General features: G+C 39.5%; 1 protein-coding gene across 1 annotated transcript in view; it reads right to left on the bottom strand.

Annotated features, from left to right (window-relative positions):
* Positions 1 to 8,198: 8,198 nt before the first annotated feature.
* Positions 8,199 to 27,387, bottom strand: part of LOC146716532 (protein TANC1-like) — a 43,112-nt gene continuing 23,923 nt past the window's right edge. Inside the window, exons 11-13 of the mRNA XM_085441570.1 lie at positions 26,395 to 26,631; positions 8,667 to 9,410; positions 8,199 to 8,505 (exon numbers count right to left, since the gene is read on the bottom strand). Of these exons, the coding sequence (XP_085297696.1) occupies positions 9,285 to 9,410; positions 26,395 to 26,631 (363 nt within the window). The 3' untranslated portion in view covers positions 8,199 to 8,505; positions 8,667 to 9,284. The remainder of the gene's footprint in view (positions 8,506 to 8,666; positions 9,411 to 26,394; positions 26,632 to 27,387) is intronic.

Raw genomic sequence — 27,387 nt, 5'->3', positions numbered from 1 at the left:
TGTCCCAAATGTTCTGAAATGTGTTGCATGTATTAAAAGAAGTTGGACCAAAAAATGTACTATGTACTTATAAACTTACATTTATGAAAGCTGAACAAACATTGATGTACTTGACTTTTGTAACAGTGAAAAGGCGATCTGTTTTTATTGATAAATATATATGTTTGCATTACTGTTATTTAGATTGCCATGTTAGAACGTAGCAAACAACATTGTTTGTTCCTCTATGGTTTCTTTATTTTTACAAATCTAAATGTTTTTTGTCAAAAGATTAATAATTTCATATTGAGGTCAGATGGTCAGCAGTTTTGATGTTTTTGCAGAGATTTTATTTTTTTGCAAAATAGCACAAGTAAACATTAAAAGTAGTTCCTAAATCAAGGCATTTATTATTAAGGCGGCCATTATTATGGCCCTGTGTGGAAAAAGTGATTGCCCCCTAAACCTAATAACTGGTTGGGCCACCCTGAGTAGAAACATCTGCAATAAAGCGTTTGGGATAACTGGCAATGAGTCCTTTACGAGGTGGTGGAAGAATTTCTGCCCACTCATCTTTGCAAAATTGTTGTAATTCAGCCACACTGGAGGGTTTTGAGTATGAACCACCTTTCCAAGGTCACAGCACCTCAATCAGATTCACGTATGAACTTTGGCTAAGCCATTCCAAAGTCTTTCTTTTGTTTTACTTAAGCTGCTTAGAGGTGGACTTGTTGGTGTGCTTTGGATCAAGTGCACTTCAGCTTGTGGTCGTGAACAGATGGCCAGACATTCTCCTTCAGGATCCCAGAAACTGGATTCTGTTCATCTTGACGTTGCATCTCCAGACTGAGAGATCTCAATTACTTTGTTTCTTATTTGCTTCTGAATTTCCTTGGATTGCGCCATGATGTGTAGTTTTTGAGGATCTTTTGGTCTACTCTACTTTGTCAGACAGGTCCTGTTTAAGTGATTGATTCAGCACAGGTTTGGCAGTAATCGGGCCTGGCTATGACTATGGAAAAATTGTATATTTTCTATTGATGAATGCAAATATTTTATGTCTGTTATGTGCATTGCCGTGTGGAGAATATAAGGAAAACAATTGTGTGGTTTACCTTGTTTCTTCCTCTTAGATTTCTTGATTTTTTTTAAAAATTGCAATAACTTTATGTTAATTTCAGTGCACTTTCACATTTCTTTAAATTCAAACTACAGTCCTGTGAATAACTAGAAACACTTCTAGCAGCACAAATGTGAGCTAATTGTTTTCTGCTTGACTTTATCAGTCTCTCATATTGTTGTGGAGGAATGTTGGCCCACTCTTCATTACAACGTTGCTTCAGTTCTTTGAGCTTTGTGGGCATTTATTTAAGCACAGCTCTCTGAATGTCCCAGGTTGAGGTCTGGACTTTGCTTTTCAGCTATTCTGCTGTAGATTTGCTGCTGTGTTTGGGATCATTGTTCGACTGCAAGACCTAAACTTTACCTATTAAACAGTTAACTCTGTATTTTACACTTTATGTGAATATTGTTGCAGATTTCAATCATTAATGTTTTTATAACTTTGTTCTTTCTTATATTTAATATTATACAATATTTATACTTCATTTCTCTGTCTTCTTTTGAACACTCCAGCACAGCATCACTATAACTTTGTCCTCACTGACAATAAAGCTGTTTTATATATTTCATTGCAAATGTTTCAAGCAATTTGTAGCTGTATCTTAAGATATTTTGTTAATAATATAGTATTTTATATTGTTTTTTCCCCATATTTGAGAAATATTTAACATGTAAAAGTCTGTTTATGTACAATTTGGTGATATTAGCCCTGATTATTGGAGGAACTTGTACATGAAGCAGATTTCTGAGACTTCAGATTTGAAGGTTGTTGTCATATAATCTAAATGATGGCAGATTAACGTTCCCTACCTCTGTCCTACAACCACAGGACTCCTTTGCATTCGACTGATAGAAATTTCAAGCTCAGTGTTAATGAAGATTTCAAAGGCCTTAGTGCAGGGGTAGGGAACGTCTAAAACCTGCAGGGACACCGGCCCTCGAGGCCTGGAGTTCCCTACCGCTGCCTTAGTGTGAAAGGAATGAAGCTGTAGCGCCTCCCAGTGGTTGAAAAGAGGTACACAAGAGGTTTTTGCAACCTGCTGTTTAATGAAGGTAATCAGCTGGGACAAAGGTACATTATGAGAATAATATCTCTGACAAACCTCTCCCTCAATTAAAAGATGCATTTTGATTTACATGAATGCATTTCATCTTCTCTGCAAAGGCTACACAACCTTCTTTGCCATTTGAGTGTGTCCAGTCCAGCTGAAACCAGCTCATTACTGATGGCATGAAAACGATCTGTGAGGTAACATTTTTACTGTCATTCATTCCTGTTGAAAACTTGTCACGTGTTTGCTTAGGTTCTTCTCAGTAATCCTCCCGTATCCTGTGTAAAAACTACCCGAGCTTAAAGTATACAGACTGCCGGGAGGGGCGAGACGGGAATTTTCATTGCATATATATATATATTAAAATACAGATAGCAGCAGCCACGAAAACATAGGCAAGAGAGAGCATAGCAGTGTCGTAGATGTAGCCAAATAAGACAGATAAATTAAGATGGAAAATCCCCAAAACAAAACCCAATCTTTAGTGTGGGAGCATTTCCATGTCATTCCCAAAGGTGTAATTATTTTCAGCGACTGCAAACTGAACACAAACTTTTCATAACTGAGTTTGTTTCTTCAGTTGTATTTTGGTAATGCTGTTGTACAGCAGGGAAGCAAACACAAGTGCTAACGCTAACAACATCCAATCAGGATTTATTGGATAGATCAAAGCTAACATCTGCATTACATGTGAGCACTACACATGTTATTTAACATATATAACGTATAAGATTTTTACATCTTTCTCTTTCCCTCGAGAAGAACTGCTAAAACTGTAGAAATAACATTACAGAAAAGCAGGACATGCTCAAGCAAAACATTATAGAAAGTCTGTCACGGTTCTGGGTCAGTTTGACCCAGTATTTTGAGTTGTCATGTTTTTGCAGGTTTAGTTTAGTTCCATGTGTCATTTTCTGTCTCTCTCTCTATGTCGAGTCTGCGTCTTAGTGTGATGGTTTCTTGTTCCTGTTTTATTGTGAAGGTCTGCGTCTCATGTGAGTGTGTTCAGTTTTACCTCTGTCTCGTCTTGGTGATTATTCCCAGCTGTGTCCACCACCTGTGTGTAATTCCCCTGTGTTTCTCTGTGTATTTAAGTCGTGTCCTCTGTCATTGTAGTTGCTGGTCCGTCTGTGTATCCACCATGTCTCACCCGTGTGTTTGTGCTCTGTAGTTTAGTTGTTTCCAGTCTAGTTTACTTCGTGCTCCATTTGCTGTTTGTCCATATTTATTTTTGTGTTCAATAAACCACCTTCACTTCTCCACTACTGCCTGCGATTGGATCCTCATTTATTATTTTCACACGGCTCTCCTCACCCGCCGTGACAGTACGGACCAGCCAGATATGGATCCAGCGGCAGTCACCCCACCTAGGGAGCTTCAGGAGGCCGTTATCGACTCTGCTTCTAAATTGATTTACCAGCTGTTAGAGCATGAGGGAGAAGTGTCTCTTTACACTGTGGAAGCCAGCCTACAACACCTTATTTCCAGTTACCCCTGGTTATTGGACTCACTGCGTCCGCTCGTACAGAATTTTGTTCTTCACGAGCTTCACCTACACCCCCCCGCCGCTACCGCTCGCCTGCTCATGCAGTGATATCATCAGTGACAAGTCAGGTGATAGAGGCTAATGCAAAATGGTGTTTCAGTGAGGCAGAATTTATTATGACAATACATTTTTTTTAAATACTCAGTATGAATTAAACAGGTTAAAGGTCAATGCTCTGTTGTAATATAAAGACAAAATGATTGACAGCAGCCCAGCAATATCAGTAAAACTCAAATTAGCCACATGGTGCAATGTAAGGAGCTCTGTGATTGGTTAGGAAAGGACAGACTGGCCACCTCGATTTTTCTTCACTGCACATTGATCCATAGCTTTGCTCTGTAAAGGCTAACAAAGTGCTTTTGCTTTACAAAGACATTCAGCGTCGGTATTCACTCTTTTAAAATGCCACTGAACACTGGAGTGAAATGGAGCCCTGATCCTCAGAGTTTTATTGTTGCTAACATTTCTTATAGATAGCACAGATAGTGCCCCACTGCAGTAATCACTCATGTCTAGATATTCCTGTTAAAAAGGAGTTTTTCCTCCCCACTGTAACATGGCAAACATAGCAAACGGATAATCCAGCTGAAGCTTCAGACAGCAGTCAGACAGTGAAACACTGCCATCTGCTGGACGCGAGTAACACAGACGCTGAAGGAAAAGCACGCACACTTGGAAGACTTGACCATTTGCACAAAATGAATGGCTGACACTGGACAGATGAGAGAATGTGGATGGTCACACCCTCGTGCATTAAAGAGGGCTTTCAGTTCATTGAAAACACAAAACCAAACACACAAAAGACACAATGAGACAGCTGATCAGTTTGCTTCACTAAATCATCGACACAAGCCGTGTTGTAGAGGGTACTGCAGCCGTGGCAGGTTATCATCTTAATGTGGCCCTGACACTCCATCGTACGCCACAAAGCTGTGAATAAATGAAAAGCAAAGAGGCATCATCACTAACATAATAACTGTAGAAGTTATCCCGCTGCATTACATTTATCAGGATATCGTAATAAATGTTCATCATATGTTGCTTTGACCCATCATTGTTGTCATTAATATCGGTACGTGACACTGGACACTTCCTGTCATTCATATGTCCTGACTTTGTGATCAGTGTAGCAGCTTGAAAATAACTGCTTGGTTAACAGCAGGTGTACAGGCAGGTGCTCTGATCAAATAACATGTTTGGCTAAAGAAACAGAAAATAAAAACATGTAAATAGGAACACCCACATCTCTACTTCTTCTTCTATTTTCCATTTCACACTTACAAAAAAGTTCTCCTGTGTAGGTGTTGAGACAAATATATGTCAATTTAATACTTCAGACAGGCCCCAGAGCAGGTCTGAACAATTAGTCCACTTAAAATCAAAACTGCAATTTGAAACCATGCAATTAGCAATTTTGCAAAGAAAACTTGGCTAGGCTAAGCTAAGCTAACTGTTAGACAAAGTAGAGGAGTTGGAAGAGTAAAGGATTCTGGTTAACTCCAGTTCAACTTAACATTAAATTAAACTGACAAATATCATGTTTATATTCATATCTTAGTCTTTTGATGAGCTCTATCTTATAAATCTATTAGACAGACGAGGTCGGCACAGGGACAGGCCTCGGGGATCCAGGCCCACCCGGTGAAGTCCTTCTTCCCCAACATCTTCTGATGTACTTCATTTATACATTTTGGTAATGAAGTACTTAAACTACCACCTCACTGATTAGTTATTGCAGTGTGAGCTCAGTTCAATTAATCAGGTCACAGTAGTTTAGCACTTCTACAGCAATCATGCAACCAGCATGACTGAGGAGGACACTGGGTGGACGGGCTTTGCAGGTCAGACTTTGAAACTATCTTTTATTGTCATTACGCCAAAAGCAGTGAAATTATATGCTGTCCCATTCAGTGCAAATAAAGAATCTGTGTTTACTGACAGGACAAAGCACTGAACATGATTTCATCTGTTAACCTGGACAAATTCCAAAACAATTCCTTATTATTTCTTTTTCTTAAGTAAAACCAGTAAAAGCTTCTACTTCAAAAATATGGACTTAACACTGAGATCCTGATATTTTAGACCAGTTGAATTTAGATGATCTTTTTTAGTTCGTTCAGTTTGCTGGTTCTAACGACGACGGTCTTCATCAGTTTTAATGTCACTGTGACTCATATCTCTGCATGGCTGTTTTGTTCTGAGTGCACTGTGACAATGAAGTTAAGATCCGGTGATCAGCACAGCAGCCTGGGAGTGACTGCTTGGTTAACGACAAGGTTTACAAGACCTGATCAAATGTCACACTGGAAATATTTTGCAAGTGAAACAGCAAATGAAAAAATGTAAATATGTTAACTGGACCACCTACATTGTTTCGAGAGCAGGGGTGAACTAAAGAGTGCGACCCATCACTTCAGTTTCAGCATATAATTTCTATTTAACACTCAAAAAAATCTGTTGTACAAGTATTAAAAATATATTCACAAATGAAATTGACATGCCTGAGATGAAAACATTACTCATACAAGTTGTCAGGTAAAGTCTATAGCACTGTTACATCTAAATATGGACACTGAGCTGGGACGATGTCACAGATCTGAGCCTCTGCACCTTCACTATACGTTTGTGTATGTCAGGCCTGTCCTGTATCTCTCCACCACCTGATCCAACACACCACCAAATCCTGATCAGCTGATCATCTCTGCTCCTCTAATCACCTGAATATCCAAGTATCCGAAAGTGTCCATCGATCTGACAATACAATTGTAAAACCGATCATTGACCTGTGCCCTAATGTGTTCTGTGCACTTGTGAACACACTTCCTTATGGAGTACGTTTATTAAGGACACTCTTTCATTAGCACACAGGTTCAATAACACAACAAATAACCTCCAATAAACCTTTTAATAAACTGTCATTGGAGGCTGATGTGTTCTCTCTTGGCTTGTTTTCTTGTTGTGTGCCACACAGAAAATAAATGCATGGTGTCTTAACTCACTGATACGGGGATATCAATGAGCACAGAGTCCAGCCAACGATGGCACAAAGTCAAACCTCCTTCAAGGAAACTGGAGAGTCCAACACTGGCATTGAGGCTACCCCAACAATATCAATATGGTGTAACTTCCTGCTCTAACTCAGGCTCCTTCCCCACAAGAAAGATGATATTTTATGTACTCGAAGTCAGACCTGGAATCTGCGGGTCAGACTTCCTGGGCCCCCGACCCCTGACCTCTGAGATTTTCATGTCTTGTATTTTATAATATTTATCTTTTGTTCTCCTGCCAAAATTGTAAACACTGTCATCATGCCATATTGCACTGTTGTTCGATCAGCTTCATTAAATATACTTTTATATATACTTTTATCCTTTGTTTTGTTATACATCCATTTAAATCCTCATATGAAATTATTACAACCAACTGGTAGTAAAACAAAAATAAAAAGATTGTTCAACATTTTAACTGCAAATGGTCAAAACATTCACTTTATTTGCCAAAAATTATACTTAAAAAGGGGAAAAAAGAAGTGTTAATAGTTTATTTGAAAGGTCAAAATATACCAACACATCTTTTTATTTTAAATCTATTTGTTTGTGCATTAATTTTTTTTCTAAAGCCAGATGTGGAAAAACAGGCTGCATCTACATGCAGGTTCTTGTGGTCAGTGGTCATCATATTTGCATTATCTTTCTGAGTCACAAGCAGGGAAGTGTTAAAGTTTCCTAGAAGTGGTGGGCCAGTGATGTAGGTGTGGATGCAAAGGATTATTTGAGGTGGTGCTGATCAGAAGTATAAAAATCAAAGTGTCCAGATCCAAACACACTTTGTTCCTCTGTGACAGAAGTGAACTAGAACTCACAGCAGCATCTGAACTGCAGAAGAGATCTCTGCTCATCTCCGTCTGCATTCCTCTTTTGCTAAGAACTTATTATGTATCATTTAAAATGATTTTCCTTTTAAAGCTGGGCAGCAGGCTCACGTTGAACATCTCCATAAACTGTCATAATTCTGCTGCTACACTAAACACTGCATTCGGTGAGCATACTAAACTTACGTAAGCTGTATATTTGCACGGTGAGAGACCTGTTTTTGCTGATTTGTGTTCAAATACAACAAGATCTTATTTAAACTGACTGTCAGATGTTGCCTATCCAGTTATGTAATGAACCCACTATATACATGAACCACAGACCCTTCACCACATCTTCATCACCTGCTGTTCCAGACAACCAACTTATACCTGAACCACTGCAGGTTAATCATCATCATTAGTAAAGGAAAAAAAAGGTGAGTGTCTTATTATTTTTATTTTGCAGTGTGTCATTGTTACTACAGAGCACACTGAAACATATGACAGGAAAGAATAACTGAGTGCAGAAAGGCTTTTATATTAAATCGGATTTAAACTTTGTTCTTAATGAACCGGATCTATTATGACCTGGACTTTTATCTATAAAATGGGCTTGTGAAACCCAGAGAAAAACTCTCTCAATATATCTGTAGATATAAATATATATTTATCCAAATCACATCAAGTAAAAAAGGCAAAATGACAAAATTAAAAAAAAGAATAACAAAAAGTATAAATGAAAACACAAAATTTTAAGGCAAAAACAAATATCTTGATGTCTTAATACGATGAATATAAAATATAAAGTAATACAACAAGGTTAAATATCTAAACATTTAAACTACTTCAGCTTTTCAAAGCTTCTTTTTCCAGTTGAAAATGACATCATCACGCCTGAATCTGCTTCCAGGAGCCGTCCAGATCAGGCTTGTTCAGGATATTTAGAAATCGTCCTAACAGTTGAAAAATAAAAAATAAACAGAGAACAAAGTAATATATATGATTAGAAATAAATAAAAAAGAAAACTATAAATAAAACGACTTCTTTCATTTAAAGAAAAAGGTCTATCAGTCCTCTTGTCGTGTGTGTTTGCAGCTCACAAAGACGACTTACTGAGCTTCAGGATCCAAAAGGATGTATCTGCCAAATTCTTAATGTGGAAAAACGTCCATGTGTTTTCTTCTCCAGGAGACGATGAAGACACTGTTTGTCTGCACGATGCTCGTGCTGCTCTTTGCTTCCGGATTTTCCAAAGTGAACAATTTTCAACCAAGCGAGCACCGACCTGAAGAAACACCTTATGAAAAGTTTAGAAGACAGCATGTAGATGCTAAGATGACTGAAAAGCTGTGTAACACAGAAATATCAAATAGGAATATCTACAAAATTGACAACAGTTGTAAGGAAACCAACACATTCATCCTCAGCATTCCAGCAAAGGTCAAATCCATTTGTAGAGGTGATGGGAGCTACGATGAAAATAGCGGCATGACGTATAGTACCGCAACGTTTCGCATAATTAAATGTAAGCTAAAGCATCAGGGAGCCAGGAAACCCAGCTGCCAGTATGAAGGCAGGCTTCTCACTAACAGGATCATTGTGGTGAAATGTGAAGGGAAGTTACCTGTGCACTTCGATCAGGACCTTCTACCCTCTGAGCGCAACGATGGCGAGCAACTATGAGGAAAGAGTGGTGTGGAGGGGGGGCGTGGTCTGCGATGCTGCTGCAGGTCAGATGGATGTACCTGCGCTGCATTTGCTATCACGCCTCGCCAACTTAAAAGGCTTTGTGCTGTCTGAGTTGTTGGTGTTGTGGATGTGTTGGCTGGCAGTCCACAGACAGACTGATTTACACAACTGTGGAAAAAATTAAATTAATAAATAAAATAAATTGGAAAATATAGATGTGTCATTATTTCATATAGATTTCAAATAACATACCATTTGATGTCAACATGTTTTAGTTGCATTTGCAGTGCTCGTGCTGTTATATTCTTATGATTCTGTTCATTTTATGAGTGTATCCTTCAGCCTTGCTTCACATATTTACTGCTGCTTGATCAGCTTTAGTCCTGCTAGCATCAGCACAGGTAGAAACAGATCACACATCAGAGAATCGGCCGTGCATCTAAATGCAAATGGAAACTAAAAATGAAAACATAGATAACTGAGCTGAACTTCATAGATCTGAAAGTTGACCAATGCATACATAGTGCTAAAAATCAGGTATCGGGAAAACACATTATTTTATATTAAGCTGAAGTCAATTGTTATCCTTTTTTAAAACTATATCATATAATAAAGTCTGTTTTGAAGTTTACTATGGTAAAAAAAAAATATTTTAAGGCTCTTCAGATATACTGTAACTTCATAGGTATGAACCATCAAAGCATTTTCATCATAAATATAAAACTTCATTAGGTAGATCTGTTCAAATACTCATTAATGCAAATATCTGATCAGCCAATCACATGGCAGCAACTCAATGCAGGTGTAAAAGGTGAGGTCTAAAAAGAACCTTTAAGAAAATATGAATCATCTTAATCAGTCTTTAATTATGAAGCAATGGCCTAACTCCCTCTGACAAACAGACCTGTGGCAAAATTTATAAACCACTTTTGACTTTTTCCAAGGTGAACATTGTCTGGCAGCAGGTGCCCTTCCCCTCCCAGATCACGGTTCATATCTGATTTTCAGCTCTAAAGTTTATTTTTCTCTTCATAACAACTGTGCAAAGGATGATTTCTGAGGATGATGACTCATTTAAAATGCTTGGATGCTGACAATTATGCAGAGTCAGGCATGGAAAGGCTGCTCTTTGTGACAGGTGGGTGCTGTCATACATGGGTGTAGCTGCCAGCTGTCCTCGAGGCTTCACCTCTGCTAAACGTGTGTCTCTGAACTTGACCTGGTCTCATAAACTCTCCTGTGATTTTTATTTTGCATCCTTGGTTATTCAAATGAATGATTAATATATTAATATGAATCTATACAGATTTGTCCACACTGGATATGACAGTAAGAGTTAGTAAAGCTCTGTTAACGTGTCCCTCTACAGCCTGTTGTTTCTTAGTTTCACCAGTGAAACTGAATTAAAAACAAAACATAGATGACATATTGTCGCCTAGGCAACCACCAAGCTCCCAGTGCCTACAGACATTCACTAAAACATGCTGGTCATTGGATCGTTTGAATAAATACCTTTAACTAAATATCAATGTTTTCGACATGTCTTAGTTTACATTATTACACAGTTATTATGAGAGAGCATGTCTAATATTTTTCCACTAAACAGTCGTCTTCTCCTTTGGTTTGTTTGTAACAACCATTTATAAAAACTTGTGTTTTGCTTTTGTTTTATTTTTAACTGCAATTCTGGTCGAGTAGCTTTTATAGTGTTAATTCAACATATACTACAAAATAAAATGACTTTTTTTAAAGTACATTTGTGGACATTTTATTTTCAAACTATCCAATCACAGAATCAAATGCACAAAGCCTGTGATGTCATCAAAGGCACAAAGCTTGTGATGTCATCACATTCTGTCATTGGAAGGAGAAATTCAGTCAACTGTAGCAACTCTTTGGTGGCAGAACTACAAAACAACCTGTTTGTTAAAACCAAGATAAGGAAGACACAGAGACGCAGAAGCAGACGCAGAAGCAGACGCAGAAGCAGACGCAGAAGCAGACGCATATAAAATGGCAGAAGCACAGATGGAAGTGGTCGTGAGCCCAAATATAACAGTTTTGCAAAGATCGGAAAATGACCTCAAAAAAGCCCAAACACCAAATCCTGAAACACGTCCTCTGGCACAAGTTCAAACAGAAGTGGTCGTGAAAGGCAAGAAAAAAAGGGGGCAAAAACAGAAAAGAGTGGCTGAAGAACCCAGACGACCGATTACTCGGGCGTATGCTCGGGCTCTTCTAGAAGCCCAAAACAACGTGGCTGATGGAAGCAACCTGAGAAATGAAGAAGTGTCAGGAAACCCTGAAGGAACCTCTGAAAGGGAAAACCCTGAATCCCTCCCTATGTCAGAACCAAAGGACGATGTGAATATGGAGACAGAGGCAAACATGAATAACGCCAGTGGACAAAACCCTGGGCCAAATGGAGGGACGTGGCAACATCAGCCAAATCCCAGATTTATACCCCATCATGGCAGAGTCCAGTATGATTCATGTTGTGAGATTGCTGCTCTCAGGCATCAACTACAAGCTTCCCAAAACCACCAGAACGAGCTTTACTGGAAACTGGTAGCTGCTAATAAGAGGGCTTCTTATTACCAGTCTAAGGTGACCAAACTTCATGCACAGATGATCGCCGACAAAAAACAGCATGAAGAAACAATTAAAGAGCTCATAGAGCAACTGGAGGAGGCTAATGATAATAATAAGCCTGATAAGAGCAAAACAGAGGTTCAAGCAAAGGACAACCAAGCAGTTGTCATGCTGGATGACATGATCCGTGTCCTGCACGAAGACGTCAGCGACCCTACCACAGAGCAGTGTGTGGATTCTTCTACACAAACCACAGAGGCTTCACACACGGACTGTGTAGGTCTGAAGGAGGCTCAATTTGAAGTCCAATACAAGACTCAACAAGAGCAAATAGGAACACTCCAACAACAGCTCCTAGAAGCTCAACACCAACTCAAGGAACAGGAAGACAAACATAGGCAGGACCAGGAGACACTGAACATGGAAATCAGTGAGCTTAAATCCCAGCTCTGCTCCAACAAGGAGCTTCATGACATGAAAGTAGAGACTCTTTATCAAGAGTTGAAAGAAGTCAAAGCGTCCTACATTAAAATCACACAGGAGCAAAATGAACAAAATTCCAACACAGCAAATGGAAAATCTGAGCTTCTGGTGGAAAAAGACACCAAAGAACAGGACAAGGAAGAAGAAGAAGACTCCCTGACATCAACTGAGATGTCTCTGCATGACTCTCTACAACAAACAGAAGACAGAGAGAAAACGATAACTACCAATCCAGCTGAACTCGAAACTGAAGCTAAGACTGTGCCAGAGAAAAAACCCAAGAAGAAGAAGAGGAACTGGCTGCGTCGGCTTTTCAGCTGTACCAGTCCACAGACAGACTGATTTACACAACTGTGGAAAAACTAAATAAATACAAAAAAAATAAATAAATTGGAAAACATAGATGTGTCATTATTTCATATAGATTTCAAATAACATACCATTTGATGTCAACATGTTTTAGTTGCATTTGCAGTGCTCGTGCTGTTATATTCTTATGATTCTGTTCATTTTATGAGTGTATCCTTCAGCCTTGCTTCACATATTTACTGCTGCTTGATCAGCTTTAGTCCTGCTAGCATCAGCACAGGTAGAAACAGATCACACATCAGAGAATCGGCCGTGCATCTAAATGCAAATGGAAACTAAAAATGAAAACATAGATAACTGAGCTGAACTTCATAGATCTGAAAGTTGACCAATGCATACATAGTGCTAAAAATCAGGTATCGGGAAAACACATTATTTTATATTATGCTGATGTCAGGGCTCTGAGTGCGGGCAGGTGGAAATGTGGATCCAAATGCAGGACTCCGAGACGAAATGTAACTAAAACCACAGCTTTTATTGCTGGCATGAAACAAAAACAGAAACCAAACCATGAAACCAAGCAGGAACACACAGGCAGGGTCTGAGGGTACGACGCGACACCAAGCATGGGAAAACACAGGGCTTAAATACACAGGGTAGTAATGAGGGAATGGGCCACAGAAGGGAGACACAGCTGGGGGAGCTGAACTTCATAGATCTGAAAGTTGACCAATGCATACATAGTGACAACACATTATTTTATATTATGCTGAAGTAAATTTTTATCCAATTTTATAACTATATCATATAATAAAGTCTGTTTTGAAGTTTACTATGGTAACAATTCATCTTTTTAGGCTTTTCAGAAACACTGTAACTTCATAGGTATGAACCAACAAACCATTTTTCATCATGACAATAAAAAATAAATCTAAAGGAGATAAACATCACAACTGTTCAACCAAGCATTAAGTCCATTTTGAAACAAAGAACGATGTACACTCAGCCAATCACATGGCAGCAACTCAATGCAGTGTAAAAGGTGAGATGTAAAATAAAACAATTAAAAATATTAATTAATCTTAATCAATCTTAAAATATGAAGCAATCTTCTAACTCCCCTTTACATACAAAGCTGTGGCCAACCTTACAAACCATTTTGAATTTTTTCCAGCCGAGGCGTTCAAAATAACCAAACTGCTAATAGTCACGGTTTAATTTGGGCAGCTGCCTGCCTAATATAATGTAAAATCATCACAATATTTTACACAAAGAGAGTAAATGTATCCTTGTACTCAGCTAAGACAGCTGGGCTGCTGTGGCTTGTGTTTATGTTCAGAGTGACATCTGATTTAAAAGCAGACTGTCATGGTTGCGGCTGTGTGCAGGCAGGATGAGGACCCAAACGCAAGCTCACGGAGGCAGGAATGAACTCAAAACACAGCTTTATTGCTGGAGAGAGAAACCATACAACCTAAACGAGGAAACTATAACGTAATACACAGAGAAACACACGGCCATGAATGAGGGAGAACGCGACACAGAACTGAGGGAGACGCAGACATAAATACACAGAGGGTTAACGAGGGAAGTGGGAGCACACGGGGAACACAGGTGACACTGATAATCATAACAAGACACGGCAGGAGTGAACGCAACACTGACGGGAGACTGTCAAAGTAAAACAGGAAGTACACGGAGGTTCAGAGAGGAGGAGAGACAGCACGGGGAGAGCACGGACATAACGGGCTGGGAAAACATGGAATAAAACTCAAGGAGGGGAAACGAGGGCTCACAGATAAACAGAGGGGCACACAGGAGGTAATCAAATAAGGAACATCTTAACAGAAACCATGGCATAAATAAAGAACAACACACAAAACATATGAAAACTAAGAATGCTGGGCCAACATGGCCCAGGATCATGACAGACAGCAAAAGACACTGAGCAGCATATCAGTCAGCATGGGAAAAATGCCATAGATTTAAGGAACCAGGCTAAAATAGTTGGTTTCTAGTGGGTTCTATTGTAAGTGCTCTATATTTCAGCATGACATACTGTATGCATCCTACACTGAGAACCCTTGAAGCTGATCATCAGGGTATGCTGTGTACTTCTTACACAGAAGATAAAATAACATGCAAAGATTTTAGATGGTTGTGGTTGGTCCTTACACACAGATGTAAGGTCAAAAAAAAAAAAATCACCCACAAAGGATCGTTCACAGACGCTGGTCCAGTGGAACCCACTTCCACAAAGGCTGCACCTGCTCTGGCAGAACAGGAAGCATCAACTACAGAGTAGCTATTTTCATAATTAAGACATCAACTATAGGTGTTCCCAAAATGTGCCATGTTGTCTGCACACCTGACAGTTCAATAAGTCCTGTGTTGATAACAGATGGTGGTTGTTTCCAGAAACAGCACTTGCATAAAACAAGTACAGAGCACTTTATGAGCCAACCTGCTTCTTTAATGAGCATTTAGGTTGTTTGTATTCAGTGTTCACAGATAATATGCTCATTAAAAGGGGGGATCCACTATGTCCTTCTTCACAATCCTGTCTGCCAACTTTAAGAAGAAATCAGAGTGACGCAGAAGCTTTAAAACAGTGTTCAGAATAATCAGTGATGCTTTTATCTGAACTGATGACAGATAAAGATGAGCGTGAGTGTGGCAGAAGAGTCAGTTCTCCCTCTTTCTTGGAAGTATACGAAAGTCTGTTGTTTCTAAAAAGTTCATAAACAAACAACAAGTTCTTACAGAATGAGACGTGAAGCCTGGAGACGAGCAGTTCAGACACGCTGTTATTAAATTCTACCTGAGCAGGTTATAGTTCACCTCAGTTACGGAAGAACAAATAACACTTGGCTCTGGGAGCTTCAGTTTTTATACACTGTCGTAGCACCACCCTAAGCCATCATTTGCATCAACACCTACATCACTAGCCCAGCAGTTCTAAGAAACTTCTCTGTTTGTGGTTCAGAACCTAATGTGACACCAATGAGCACAACAGCATGCAGCTGCAGGTTGTTGTTCATACCTGGCTTTACAATAAAGAGCCATGTTTGCAGGCAGCTGTTTGAAGTTTTGTGTAAAATATCATTTTTATAGAAATAAACCAAATGTGTCTAAATATATTAAGTAAACAATCAGAATAAGAACATTTTGAAATAAAATCCAAAAACTGCATCTGGCTTAGTTTTTGTTGAATAAATAATGACTCTGTGTAATATGTCATGTGTTGTATATGTAAGTTGTATTTGTACAATGAAGCCAGGCTTTCTTTGTGTTAGCTGCCTGACAAAACCTAAAACTCTAGTCAGAGATTGCAGGTGTCACAACAGACATGATCAGCTTTCTCTGTCGATCCTATCTTTCTGTTTCACACTCTGTGCACTCATAGAAAAAAATCTTTAAAAAAAACAATCACATGACTCTTCTTCCACACAACATGATCCCTGAGTGCCGCCTGCTCCAACCAGACATGTTCTCACAGCGACGATGGTGATAATTAAAATCTACAAAGAACGTGATAAACATTATTAAAATGCAGCACTGTTAAAGCAACGTGATTAATGCTGCATTAAAATGAGCCTTTAGCACATAGAGATGATTCAACAGTTTCATTTGACTTCATTGTTTCTAAGGCAGATGCTACACCAGTGAAGGTGCACTTAGTTTTCACACACTGCTTCTGCATTGTGTCTTAGTTTTAGTGGATTAAATAATGACACAGTGTTTGTTTGTTTTTCTTTAGTAACAAATGACCTCAGACCAGCTTATAATATTTTATAAACAAATAAGCATAAATGCATAAACTCAGCCTGGAATCACATGGGATAAACATGGGATGTGCATTTTTTTATTTGTTTTGTGTTACTGAGTCTTGCAAGAATGCCAACCTTACCAGCAGCAGCTTGGTTTTTTTGTTTGTTGTTTTTTTAATTGAATGAGTGCTGAAAGTTGAGCAACAGCTGTGACAGCGAGAGAAGATGGAGCCAATCAGAAACAACTGTGAAAATGTACAATATGCAAGCTAAGAAAGCAAAGTGTAGCAATGTTGCCATCATTTTTGTTATTGCGGTATTTTTTTCAACATTCACTGAAAATCACTTCTCTCATATTTCCTCTTTATTATTTTCATCACTGTTTAAGAAACGTAACAAAGTCTTATAAAGCATCTAAACCAGCATCATGAAGTGATGTTTAAAGATGGCAGCAAGCTCACAGCATCTCTCAACTCAAGAGCAACATTCAAAGTGCACAGGCTGAAGGAAATGATTGATTTTATCACATGCAATTACAATACGCCTTTTCATCTGTATCTGGATGTACAATGGGTATCGTTGTTTGTCCCAGCAGTTTACAATACAGAATGTGCACGTCTGTGGGGCTTTTATAAAGATTTCTATTTGCATTGATACAATTGCTTGGATCACAAATTGTTCTAACTTGATTAAAGTCACCAATGATAAAGGTATTCTTGCGCTTACAGTTACCATTATTATCTCTGTTTGCTATCAGATCATCACATCCCCCTTGTGGGATCATGTTGATGATATGCTGGTTTTCTGAACACGTCCGTTAGTCATGCAGAGCACAGTGCCAGAGAGCGCCACCAGCAGGAACATGGAAGTCTTCATTGTATTTCTATATGGAAAAAGTAAACAGAGTGAATATATAAATCAGTATTATTTCATTTCATTTATTAACTTGTTTATTTTTCCATTTTCCTAAATGTTAATCGTGCTTAACTATTAAAGTAAAAATACAGATAGATAGGAAACTCTCTGAAAAGTCAAACTGTTTTCAGTGAGTTTATATATTTGCCAGAGGAAAGGTCAGAATCTGCATATCTGACCACTTTGAATCAATTTATATCTAAACAGAAATCAGTAAAAGTTCAAATCACTTTTATCAATATCCTCACTTATGAGGATATTGATATCCGTATAACTGGAGTTATTATAGATTTTCATACATGACATTTGTGAAAAAGGCGAGGGTGTCAGGGTCCCTGTGTCTACCCGGTCGCCTCAGTGTGGCTACATGTGTTTTTTTGTTTTGATTTTGTCCCCGCTCTCTCCCTCCCTCCTTCTCTCACTGCGTGGGCGGAGCTCATCTGTGGGCTCCTGCCCTTGGCCCACGCACCTGGTGACACCTGTGGCTCATCACCCAACAGTGTTCCAGTCCCCTTATAAGATGGCAGCCCTGTATTTCTCGTCGCTGGACCGTTGCCGACTCTCGTCAGTGTTAACCCCAGCTCAGTTCGTTCTCGTGTTTCCCTAGCGATCTTCTTACAGTAACCTTTTGCATCTCTGTGAATAGATTTCCCTGGACCTGCCCCTGTGTTACCTGAGCGATCAAGTGTGTGAGGATTGGAGCGAGCTTTTGTGTTTCTTGTGGAGTGTGAAGAGGAGCGTGGAGCGTGGATGGAGTGAGGACTTTGGAGCGTGTGTGGATTGCAAGTGTCTTTCCCCCCTCCTGTTCGTGTGTGGATTCCCGGAACCCGTCTTTTCCCCACTGTGTAAATAGATCACCTGGTGCTTCTGTAAATAAAAAACCTTTATTGTTCCCCACTCAGAGCCTACGCGTGAGTCCGTTCAGTCCCGTTGTGACAGAGGGTAAGGACGTAAATCGACTGGTAAAGAGGGACTGGTGAAGAGTCTGCAGCCGCAGCACCGATCCATCTGTCCATCTCCTGTTCCCTTCTCTGATCACTCGTGAACAAGACTGCGAGTTTTGTAACTTAATAAAAGCAGTAATTTGTTTGCCAGAGGGCCCCTTCCACATCACACCCTGTTCTTTCCTTCTTGTCTTATATGAAAATTCACTTTGTGTAGCTTTTTGGGAAATTGTTAAACTTCAGGAAGATTCTGAACATGCCCCATCGTTTAGCCAGCTCTTTGGAGCTGAGCAGGTTCAGGCCTGTTGTTGTAAGTTTTATAAAACGATCTCATTTAAACGGATAATCCAGCTGAAGCTTCAGACAGCCGTCAGACAGTGAAACACTGCCATCTGCTGGACTCGAATAACAAAGACGCTGCTTTGACGGGTGAGGGAGTTTCAACAAGTCTGCAACGACTCAAGCATCAAACTACAGAACTATTGTAGCGGACATGGTGCTCTAATGACTGCTTCATTAACGCAGCTCAGAAAGGATCAAACATATCAATAAATTATGAAATAAAAAAATTACTGTTTCACTGCACACACAAACCTTCTCTTATTAGCACAACACTGCCCAGGCCTCAGAGTGTATTCCTTATAGACTATTAAACCTTAGCATGTTATTTTAAAGTCTTACAGGTGAAACAGCCAACCAGTGATCCTAACTGTAATTTAAAATATTCAGCTGCAAAAATGCTTTTAGCAAATAGTTTTTTATGACTGTGCTAAGATTCAATACTAGATTTTTGCTGGTCTGATTAAAAGGTTAAATGTAGAAGTTTTGGGATCATATATTAATACTTCCAAAACAATAAAGTTGTTGTAGAGAATCTATGTTCATTATTGTTGCTCATCATGGAAAGACAAAGACATCAGACTCTGCTGAAAGATTTTACACTCCTACTCTCTGCACACAGCGGTCTGAGGGACCTTCCAGGATCGGGGATTTTATTTATTTTGTTCTTTTTCGGTCTTACTGGTTAGTAGGTTGTGATTTTCTACCTGTTGATCTCTCATTTGGAACATGATTTGCTCTGGAGCAGATTAGGTTCAAAGCATGAGTTGACCTGGCATTATGTCTTGGATTACAAAAAAATCCCACATTAAACCTTGAAGTTAGCCGGATAAGACAGCGTTCTGTTTCACAGTAAAGGCCTCAGAGAGTTGTTGCTAACCAAAGTCTATCTTGTACAGCCACGCAGCATCTAATGACGTTTTGTAACCTGTCACTACAAAGGAGCAGTGAAATGATTGCTGTTTTAGCGCACATACACAGTGTGGTGATCAGTATAAGGACATTAAAGTGATGTTGCAGAAAGCTGCATCTGGTCAGAAGGAAAAAAAACACGCACACTTGGAAGACTTGGCCAGATTTGCACAAAATGAATGGCTGACAGTGGACAGATACAAGGATGTGGATGGTCACACCCTCGTGCATTAAAGAGGCCGTTCACAAAACCAAACACTCAACAGACACAATAAGACAGCTGATCAGTTTGCCTCACTAACTCATCTACACAAGGCGTGTTGTAGAAGTAGAGCAGGGCGATATGGCCAAAAATATTCATCACGATATAAATTTGAAAATGTGCGATAACGATATAACTGACACGAGACAAAATACTTTACAACTCCACTTCATTTGTGCAAAAAAAAAAAAAAACAATCAATGTATTTTCACTTAAATAAGCAGCTGCTTTTCATGTGCATTAAACTTATATAAAAATGTAACAGTGCAAATGCAAATTCCTCGCTGACAGTTTAACCAAAAGGCATTTCCAGTGGAAACTGGCCGACATATCCTCAGCACAACCATGTATAATATCCACAAAACTTAAAAAGAGGTTAAACAAACACACAGTACAGTGATATTATGTTGAAGCACAGTACGTATCACTCCGCGGGGCTCCTGCCTACGATAGCCGTAATGCTCCAACAATCCATCAAGCGGTGCGGCTTCATAGCTTAGCAAAGTCGTACTAAAACATTTGACAGATTTTCGAGCGCTGTGCACATAAAATCGTTTCCAGGTCAGTAAACACAACCAGGATTCATACAGTGGCTTGCAAAAGTATTCGGCCCCCTTGAACTTTTCCCCATTTTGTCACATTACAGCCACAAACATGAATCAATTTTATTGGAATTCCACGTGAAAGACCAACACAAAGTGGTGCACACGTGAGAAGTGGAACGAAAATCAGACATGATTCCAAACATTTTTTACAAATAAATAACTGCAAAGTGGGGTGTGTGTTCAGCCCCCTTTGGTCTGAGTGCAGTCAGTTGCCCATAGACGTTGCCTGATGAGTGCTAATGATTAAACAGAGTGCACCTGTGTGTAATCTAATGTCAGTACAAATACAGCTGCTCTGTGACGGCCTCAGAGGTTGTCTAAGAGAATATTGGGAGCAACAACACCATGAAGTCCAAAGAACACAGCAGACAGGTCAGGGATAAAGTTACTGAGAAATTTAAAGCAGGCTTAGGCTACAAAAAGAAACAACGTCCCACGGAGCACTGTTCCAGCGATCATTCAGAAATGGAAGGAGTATGGCACAACTGTAAACCTACCAAGACAAGGCCGTCCACCTAAACTCACAGGCCGAACAAGGAGAGCGCTGATCAGAAATGCAGCCAAGAGGCCCATGGTGACTCTGGACGAGCTGCAGAGATCTACAGCTCAGGTGGGGGAATCTGTCCATAGGACATCTATTAGTCGTGCACTGCACAAAGTTGGCCTTTATGGAAGAGTGGCAAGAAGAAAGCCATTGTTAACAGAAACCATAAGAAGTCCCGTTTGCAGTTTGCCACAAGCCATGTGGAGGACACAGCAAACATGTGGAAGAAGGTGCTCTGGTCAGATGAGACCAAAATGCAAAATGCTCTGTGTGGAAAACTAACACTGCACATGACTCTGAACACACCAGCCCCACTGTCAAATATGGTGGTGGCAGCATCATGCTCTGGGGGGGCTTCTCTTCAGCAGGGACAGGGAAGCTGGTCAGAGTTGATGGGAAGATGGATGGAGCCAAATACAGGGCGATCTTGGAAGAAAACCTCTTGGAGTCTGCAAAAGACTTGAGACTGGGGCGGAGATTCACCTTCCAGCAGGACAACGACCCTAAACATAAAGCCAGGGCAACAATGGAGTGGTTTAAAACAAAACATGTCCATGTGTTAGAATGGCCCAGTCAAAGTCCAGATCTAAATCCAATCAAGAATCTGTGGCAAAATCTGAAAACTGCTGTTCACAAACGCTGCCCATCTAATCTGACTGAGCTGGAGCTGTTTTGCAAAGAAGAATGGGCAAAGATTTCAGTCTGTAGATGTGCAAAGCTGGTAGAGACATAAGGCAAACCGGATTATAAGGAGCACTGTCAATTTCCAGAAAAATCAAAGGACTGATTTTTAGAGTGCCTCATTTTCCGAAAAGCACAGTAATAACATAATAACAACGGCCCGCTAGCATGCTCTTGGTTGCTGAGGGCTATGCTGTGGCTGAGCTGCAAGATTAACTCTGCAAAACCAACTTTCATCAAGTAACAGGGCTCTAGAGTGCAACCAATTTGGTCGCAAATGCGAATCCGTGTAAATGAGAGCAGGTACACTGATTCCACACAAAGACGTAAATACAGAACGGACCGACGCATAAGAATCAGCTTTGTCTTTCTCGGCTTTCTCACCCGACGGCTCGTAGACGGACACGCTGTCGGAGCTTAGCGATCCTGATGCGTCCGGTCCGCGCTGCGATTACGTCTTCTTGTGCTGATTCTGAGCTGCAGGTTTTGTCTCTCCAACCTACTTGGTAAGATTTTGAGTTTTTGCAGTGCATGTGACAATCTGATTGGCTTAGGAGTGATGATGTCACAAGGATGTCACAAGGATGTCACAAGGATCCTTTGAAGTTTTTCTATAAATAGGGGTGAGAAACAGCAATTTTCAGTTCGTTTCTTCGCAGCCTTTGTGTTTGCAGCCTTCAAACGTTGACTACAGAAAAATTTGGAAACCTCTCAGAGTCATCGGATACAAACGCCAACATGTATCCAAGATTACGGCAACCGAGACAAAAAGATTTCGCCGCCTCTCCTTCCACGCGTGGCCGGCCAATTTCTCCAAATGGCCTCTTATCCATCCAAAGGGCATTACAGGAGAGTAGGAATGAAAACAACCATCTCCAGAACAAAATTCGACAAATTGAAGAAGAAAAACGTCACCTGGAGAAGAAGTGCTTACAGATGGAAGCACAAAACAAACACCTGGAAGAAACACTACAGCGCCAGCCCGACATCAACATTATTAATGAGGGCTGGGGGATCAAGTTTGCTCAAGCCAGAGAGCAGATTGTATCCCTCATCAAAGAAAACAAGAAAAAGAGCGCTGAAGTTAAAGAAATGTCCGAGCAGCTTCAAGGCAGGAAAGCGACGATTGATAAAATGGAGTGGGATCTGCAATACATGGACCAAATGAATCACCTGCTCCAAAGAAAGCATGATGAAGCTGAAGAAAAAAATAAAGAAGTCCTCCAACAGAAGGAACAACAGGACACAAAGCAAAAAGACCTGCAGCGCGAGCTCCAAGGCATGCAGGAAAAGTACAGAATGGTGAAGGCAGAGTTGGAACAAACATTGGTCCAAAATAAAGACCTCCTTCAAGAGAAAGAGCAACAGAAAGAAAGACTGCCAGAAGAAAAGTGCATTATCAAGGACTTTGAGAGTAAAAATCAAAAGTTGCAAGGATTCTGTGATGAACTGAAGGTCAAAACAAGTGAGCTGGAGGGAGAAAAGGAAACACTAGAAAAACGATGCTCACACATGCAGAAAAAGATTGATCACATGGCCAAAAACAACTCAGAGCTCATTAAGGGGATATTGTTGGAATTCAACAACTTGAAGCGGGAAAACACAGAAATGCAGGCCCAAAAGCAAAAACAAGACAAAACGCATGAGGACCTGCAGTGTACGCTCCGCGATATCCAGAAAAGAAATGAGCAGCTAGAAGGCCTGCACAAAGAAGATCAAGTGAGAAATGCAGACCTGCAGAAGGCAAAGCTGACACAGGAGGCAACATCCAAAGACCTCAAAGAAAAGCTTGAAGAAACACAAGCAACATTAGAACAGGTGGAACAAACATGCAAGAAACTAGAGAGGCAAAACACAGAAACCATCGATGAGTTGAGAACCCTCATCCTGGACAAAAAGGCGCTCGTGGAAAAGTCCATGAAAAAGAAGAAAAGATTCTTCAGCTTTTTCCGGTAGAGGGACAATACTGCTTCTTCAACTGATGTAGCCTCGTCTTGCTCCACCTCTGTTCACCCCCCCAACCAGTCCCGGCAGTTGACTGCCCCCTCCTGAGCCTGGTTCTGCCGGAGGTTTCTGCCCGTTTAAAGGCAGTTTTTCCTCCCCACTGTCGCCTAGTGCTTGCTCAGAGGGGATTGTTGGGGTTTCTCTCCTCTGCCTTGTTTCGTTATTTACTTGTTAACTTTTTGCTCTTACCTCATTTAACCTTGTTTCTTTATTTACTTGTTAACTTTTTGCTCTTACTTCATTTAACCTTGTTTCGTTATTTACTTGTTAACTTTTTGCTCTTACCTCATTTAACCTTGTTTCTTTATTTACTTGTTAACTTTTTGCTCTTACCTCATTTAACCTTGTTTCGTTATTTACTTGTTAACTTTTTGCTCTTACCTCATTTAACCTTGTTTCTTTATTTACTTGTTAACTTTTTGCTCTTACCTCATTTAACCTTGTTTCGTTATTTACTTGTTAACTTTTTGCTCTTACCTCATTTAACCTTGTTTCGTTATTTACTTGTTAACTTTTTGCTCTTACCTCATTTAACCTTGTTTCTTTATTTACTTGTTAACTTTTTGCTCTTACCTCATTTAACCTTGTTTCGTTATTTACTTGTTAACTTTTTGCTCTTACCTCATTTAACCTTGTTTCGTTATTTACTTGTTAACTTTTTGCTCTTACTTCATTTAACCTTGTTTCGTTATTTACTTGTTAACTTTTTGCTCTTACCTCATTTAACCTTGTTTCTTTATTTACTTGTTAACTTTTTGCTCTTACTTCATTTAACCTTGTTTCGTTATTTACTTGTTAACTTTTTGCTCTTACTTCATTTAACCTTGTTTCGTTATTTACTTGCTTGTTTAACTTTTTTTTCAACTTATCTAACAAAATAAAACAGTTGAATTTATCCTTTGAGTATTGTTCATCTAATCTTTACAGAGTTTTTCCAAAACACTTTCAAACATTCAGATCTGTCTTTCATTTTCTTCTTGAAACCTCATGAACGGTGAACTAAAAACTCTGGAACATGGTTTGAAACACTGAAATTGTTTCAGCTGAAACTGGCAAAGTCATACGTGCGTGTGTGAGTGTCACAGGTGATATGGTGTCATTAGTCCGGTCATCATGTTTAGGCTCATTCACTCCAGAATTATTTAGGCCAAATCTTTAAAACAGTGTCACTGCACACACATTTCAATCACACAAATGCAGGATTAATTCTTTGCAGTATTTTATCTGATTTATTATGAGAATGTCACGCCTGATCATTTGCACCCACAACATCAAAAATGGGGGCAAAAGAGAGGAGACCACGTTTAATCGATTATAACACGAGGTCAGAAATATAAGTGCTGACATGAGTAGTGTCCACAGAAACCTCTGAATCTCAGCTAAAAACTCATGTAAACCATGTCTACAAACACCAAACAAAGCAAAGACACCAGACAGTTAAAAGAGCAGTTACTGCACCATGAATCTGTGGACAGGTAATATCCCTATTTTGATTTATGATTTTCTGGAGTTAAATGGGAACCAAAGCATATTTTCAAAGGTGTTATATGCTATAAAATACTTTTAAAAATTAGGTGAGGGAAATAAAAAATCTATTTTTCTATGTTTGAGTCACAGTAACTTTTAAAGTGTTTGTGCTAATAACATCATGTACAGTAAGACAGGCATGGAGAACAGCATTGACTGGGAGAGCCTTTGAACAGATGACATTCAGTTCAATTCAACATATAAGACTTTAAGAATGAACAAGCATCTAAGTCAAATCTATTTATTTAGTCTATCATCTGTGATATTATTATGTATAATTATAATGTATTGTTCACCTCTCTTAAATAAACAGGCAGCCTTAATGTATGAAATATTCATTCATTAAAACACTAAAATTTGTCTGTTGTCTCAGTGGCTGATAGTGCCCACAGGCATCAATAGCTTGAAATAGCTTGAAGCTATTTATAATTTTTATGTTTAATGGGTGGGTGCTCACGATAAACAGATTTTGAATGAAAGCCCGGGAACTTCAGTACCACAAAAAGTGGCTATTCTCTGTGCCCATATGGATCAGTCCCTCTTATTACCATTATTCCCTTAAGCCTCAAGTTGGCTAGTTAAGTATCAGACTAACGTTTAAAGCTTTTACTTGAGTGAAGTAACTCACATTACTGCTACTGCTAAGTAATGTTAGCTATGTTTACAGCATATACCATAAATCACCATGCCATAACCAACTACTGTACTATCACACTCAGTGCATTTCTCCAGCACGTTTGATAGCTAGCAAAATAATAATAATAGTTTTAAAATTAGCATGTGTTATGTACACATACTCGAAAATTATTTACTAGGACTCACCTGTCATGTGACTCAGAGTGCAAATTCCACCAGTGTCGTTTTCCATCAAACACTCATTAAAACAGCAACGTCAAGTTAGTGCACTCATCCCCAGGGGGAGGGCGGGGTCACACATTGAAACAGACTGGCACGCAGAGGTGCAAGGCAGACCAGATGGAGAAATTTTGCTTTCACACTTTGTGACTCATTCAGTTATTTGTGCTGAATGAAATATGGTTTCAACCACGTTTAAGCACCACATCTAAAATTCAAGCACTATTCAAACCTTGAAAAGACAATATTTAAATTCAAGCCTTTTTTAATGATTTCAAGCACCCATACAAACCCTGCATATGAAAAAGCCAGAAATCCAGAAAGATGGCCAAATGAAACCAAATGTCTATGATCACAAGAAAACTACATCAGTAGAGTTGTCAAGTAGTCACAATATGAAAAGTCCTCACCTTAGCCTCCTTTTTACAGAGCAGCATGACTTGTCCCAAGTGTCCTGCAGCAGCTGAGAAGCAGAGGGGGCTCATGCCGTTTTCTGAAACAACATCCACGCTGGCGCCGAACTCGAGCAGCAGTGAGACAATTTCCTGGTGACCGAGGTGACACTGGACGCAAAGCACTGGTGCGTTGTTCAGGACTTCTGTGCGGTAATTCACGTTTGCCCCTCCCAGCATCAGGAGACGGCTTACCTGATCATACAAGCAAAAAAATAAATAAAAAATGCAGAAAGCATTCACGTTTGAATATTTATTTCAAGGTCTTTGCAAAGAAGTGAATTTTTTATCACATGTACTTAAAGGTGAAAGAAATCTGAATTAAAAATAAATGTTATTCTCTTAAGAAGAGATGACTGTTTAACTATTTTACTCTTTATTGGCTAAATTATACACTTAAAAATGTGAACTACCACCCATGTTTGAGCAGCAGAATTGTTTCCATTACTCATTTTATGGCTCATACAGAGATCAAACTTCTTATTCTCATCTTCAGATTTTTCAGACGGCAAATGAAACGGCCACATTCTAGCGAATGCAATTATCAAGTGTGGTATTCGCTTTCATTACGAGTAAATCAATAATAAAGGCCTAGTCAAACAAAACCAAAGAGTGAAATGAGTGTTTGACGACAGGAGATGAAAGTGTGTGTTATTTTCTGGATCCTCTGTAGCATAATTAACCCCCCCACCCCTCCCCCAGAGGAGAGAATAAGGTCATTTTGTAAATGTCTGTTTGACTAATACTACACATTTATACAATAACTCACAAACAGACACCAGGTGATGGAACGCCCTCTGAAACAATAACACTAACGGCAAAGAAGTACGGAGGATAATTTTTCTTCGAGCCAGAATGCATCATGCTGGCAGAACAGCCTTTCCAGGAAAGGCCAAATGATTATCGCCCTTCGAAACACGACTGAAAAGCAGTACACAGGAAGTTGGCTCG

Source organism: Copadichromis virginalis, linkage group LG3 (genome assembly GCF_057382275.1).
Source record: "Copadichromis virginalis isolate Kocher_CV1m ecotype Utaka linkage group LG3, C_Virginalis_male_GT1.1, whole genome shotgun sequence".
In the NCBI taxonomy this organism is placed as follows: Eukaryota; Metazoa; Chordata; class Actinopteri; order Cichliformes; family Cichlidae; genus Copadichromis; species Copadichromis virginalis.
The sequence above is the reverse complement of the archived record's forward strand: the minus strand, read 5'-3'. Positions and strand labels throughout refer to the sequence as shown.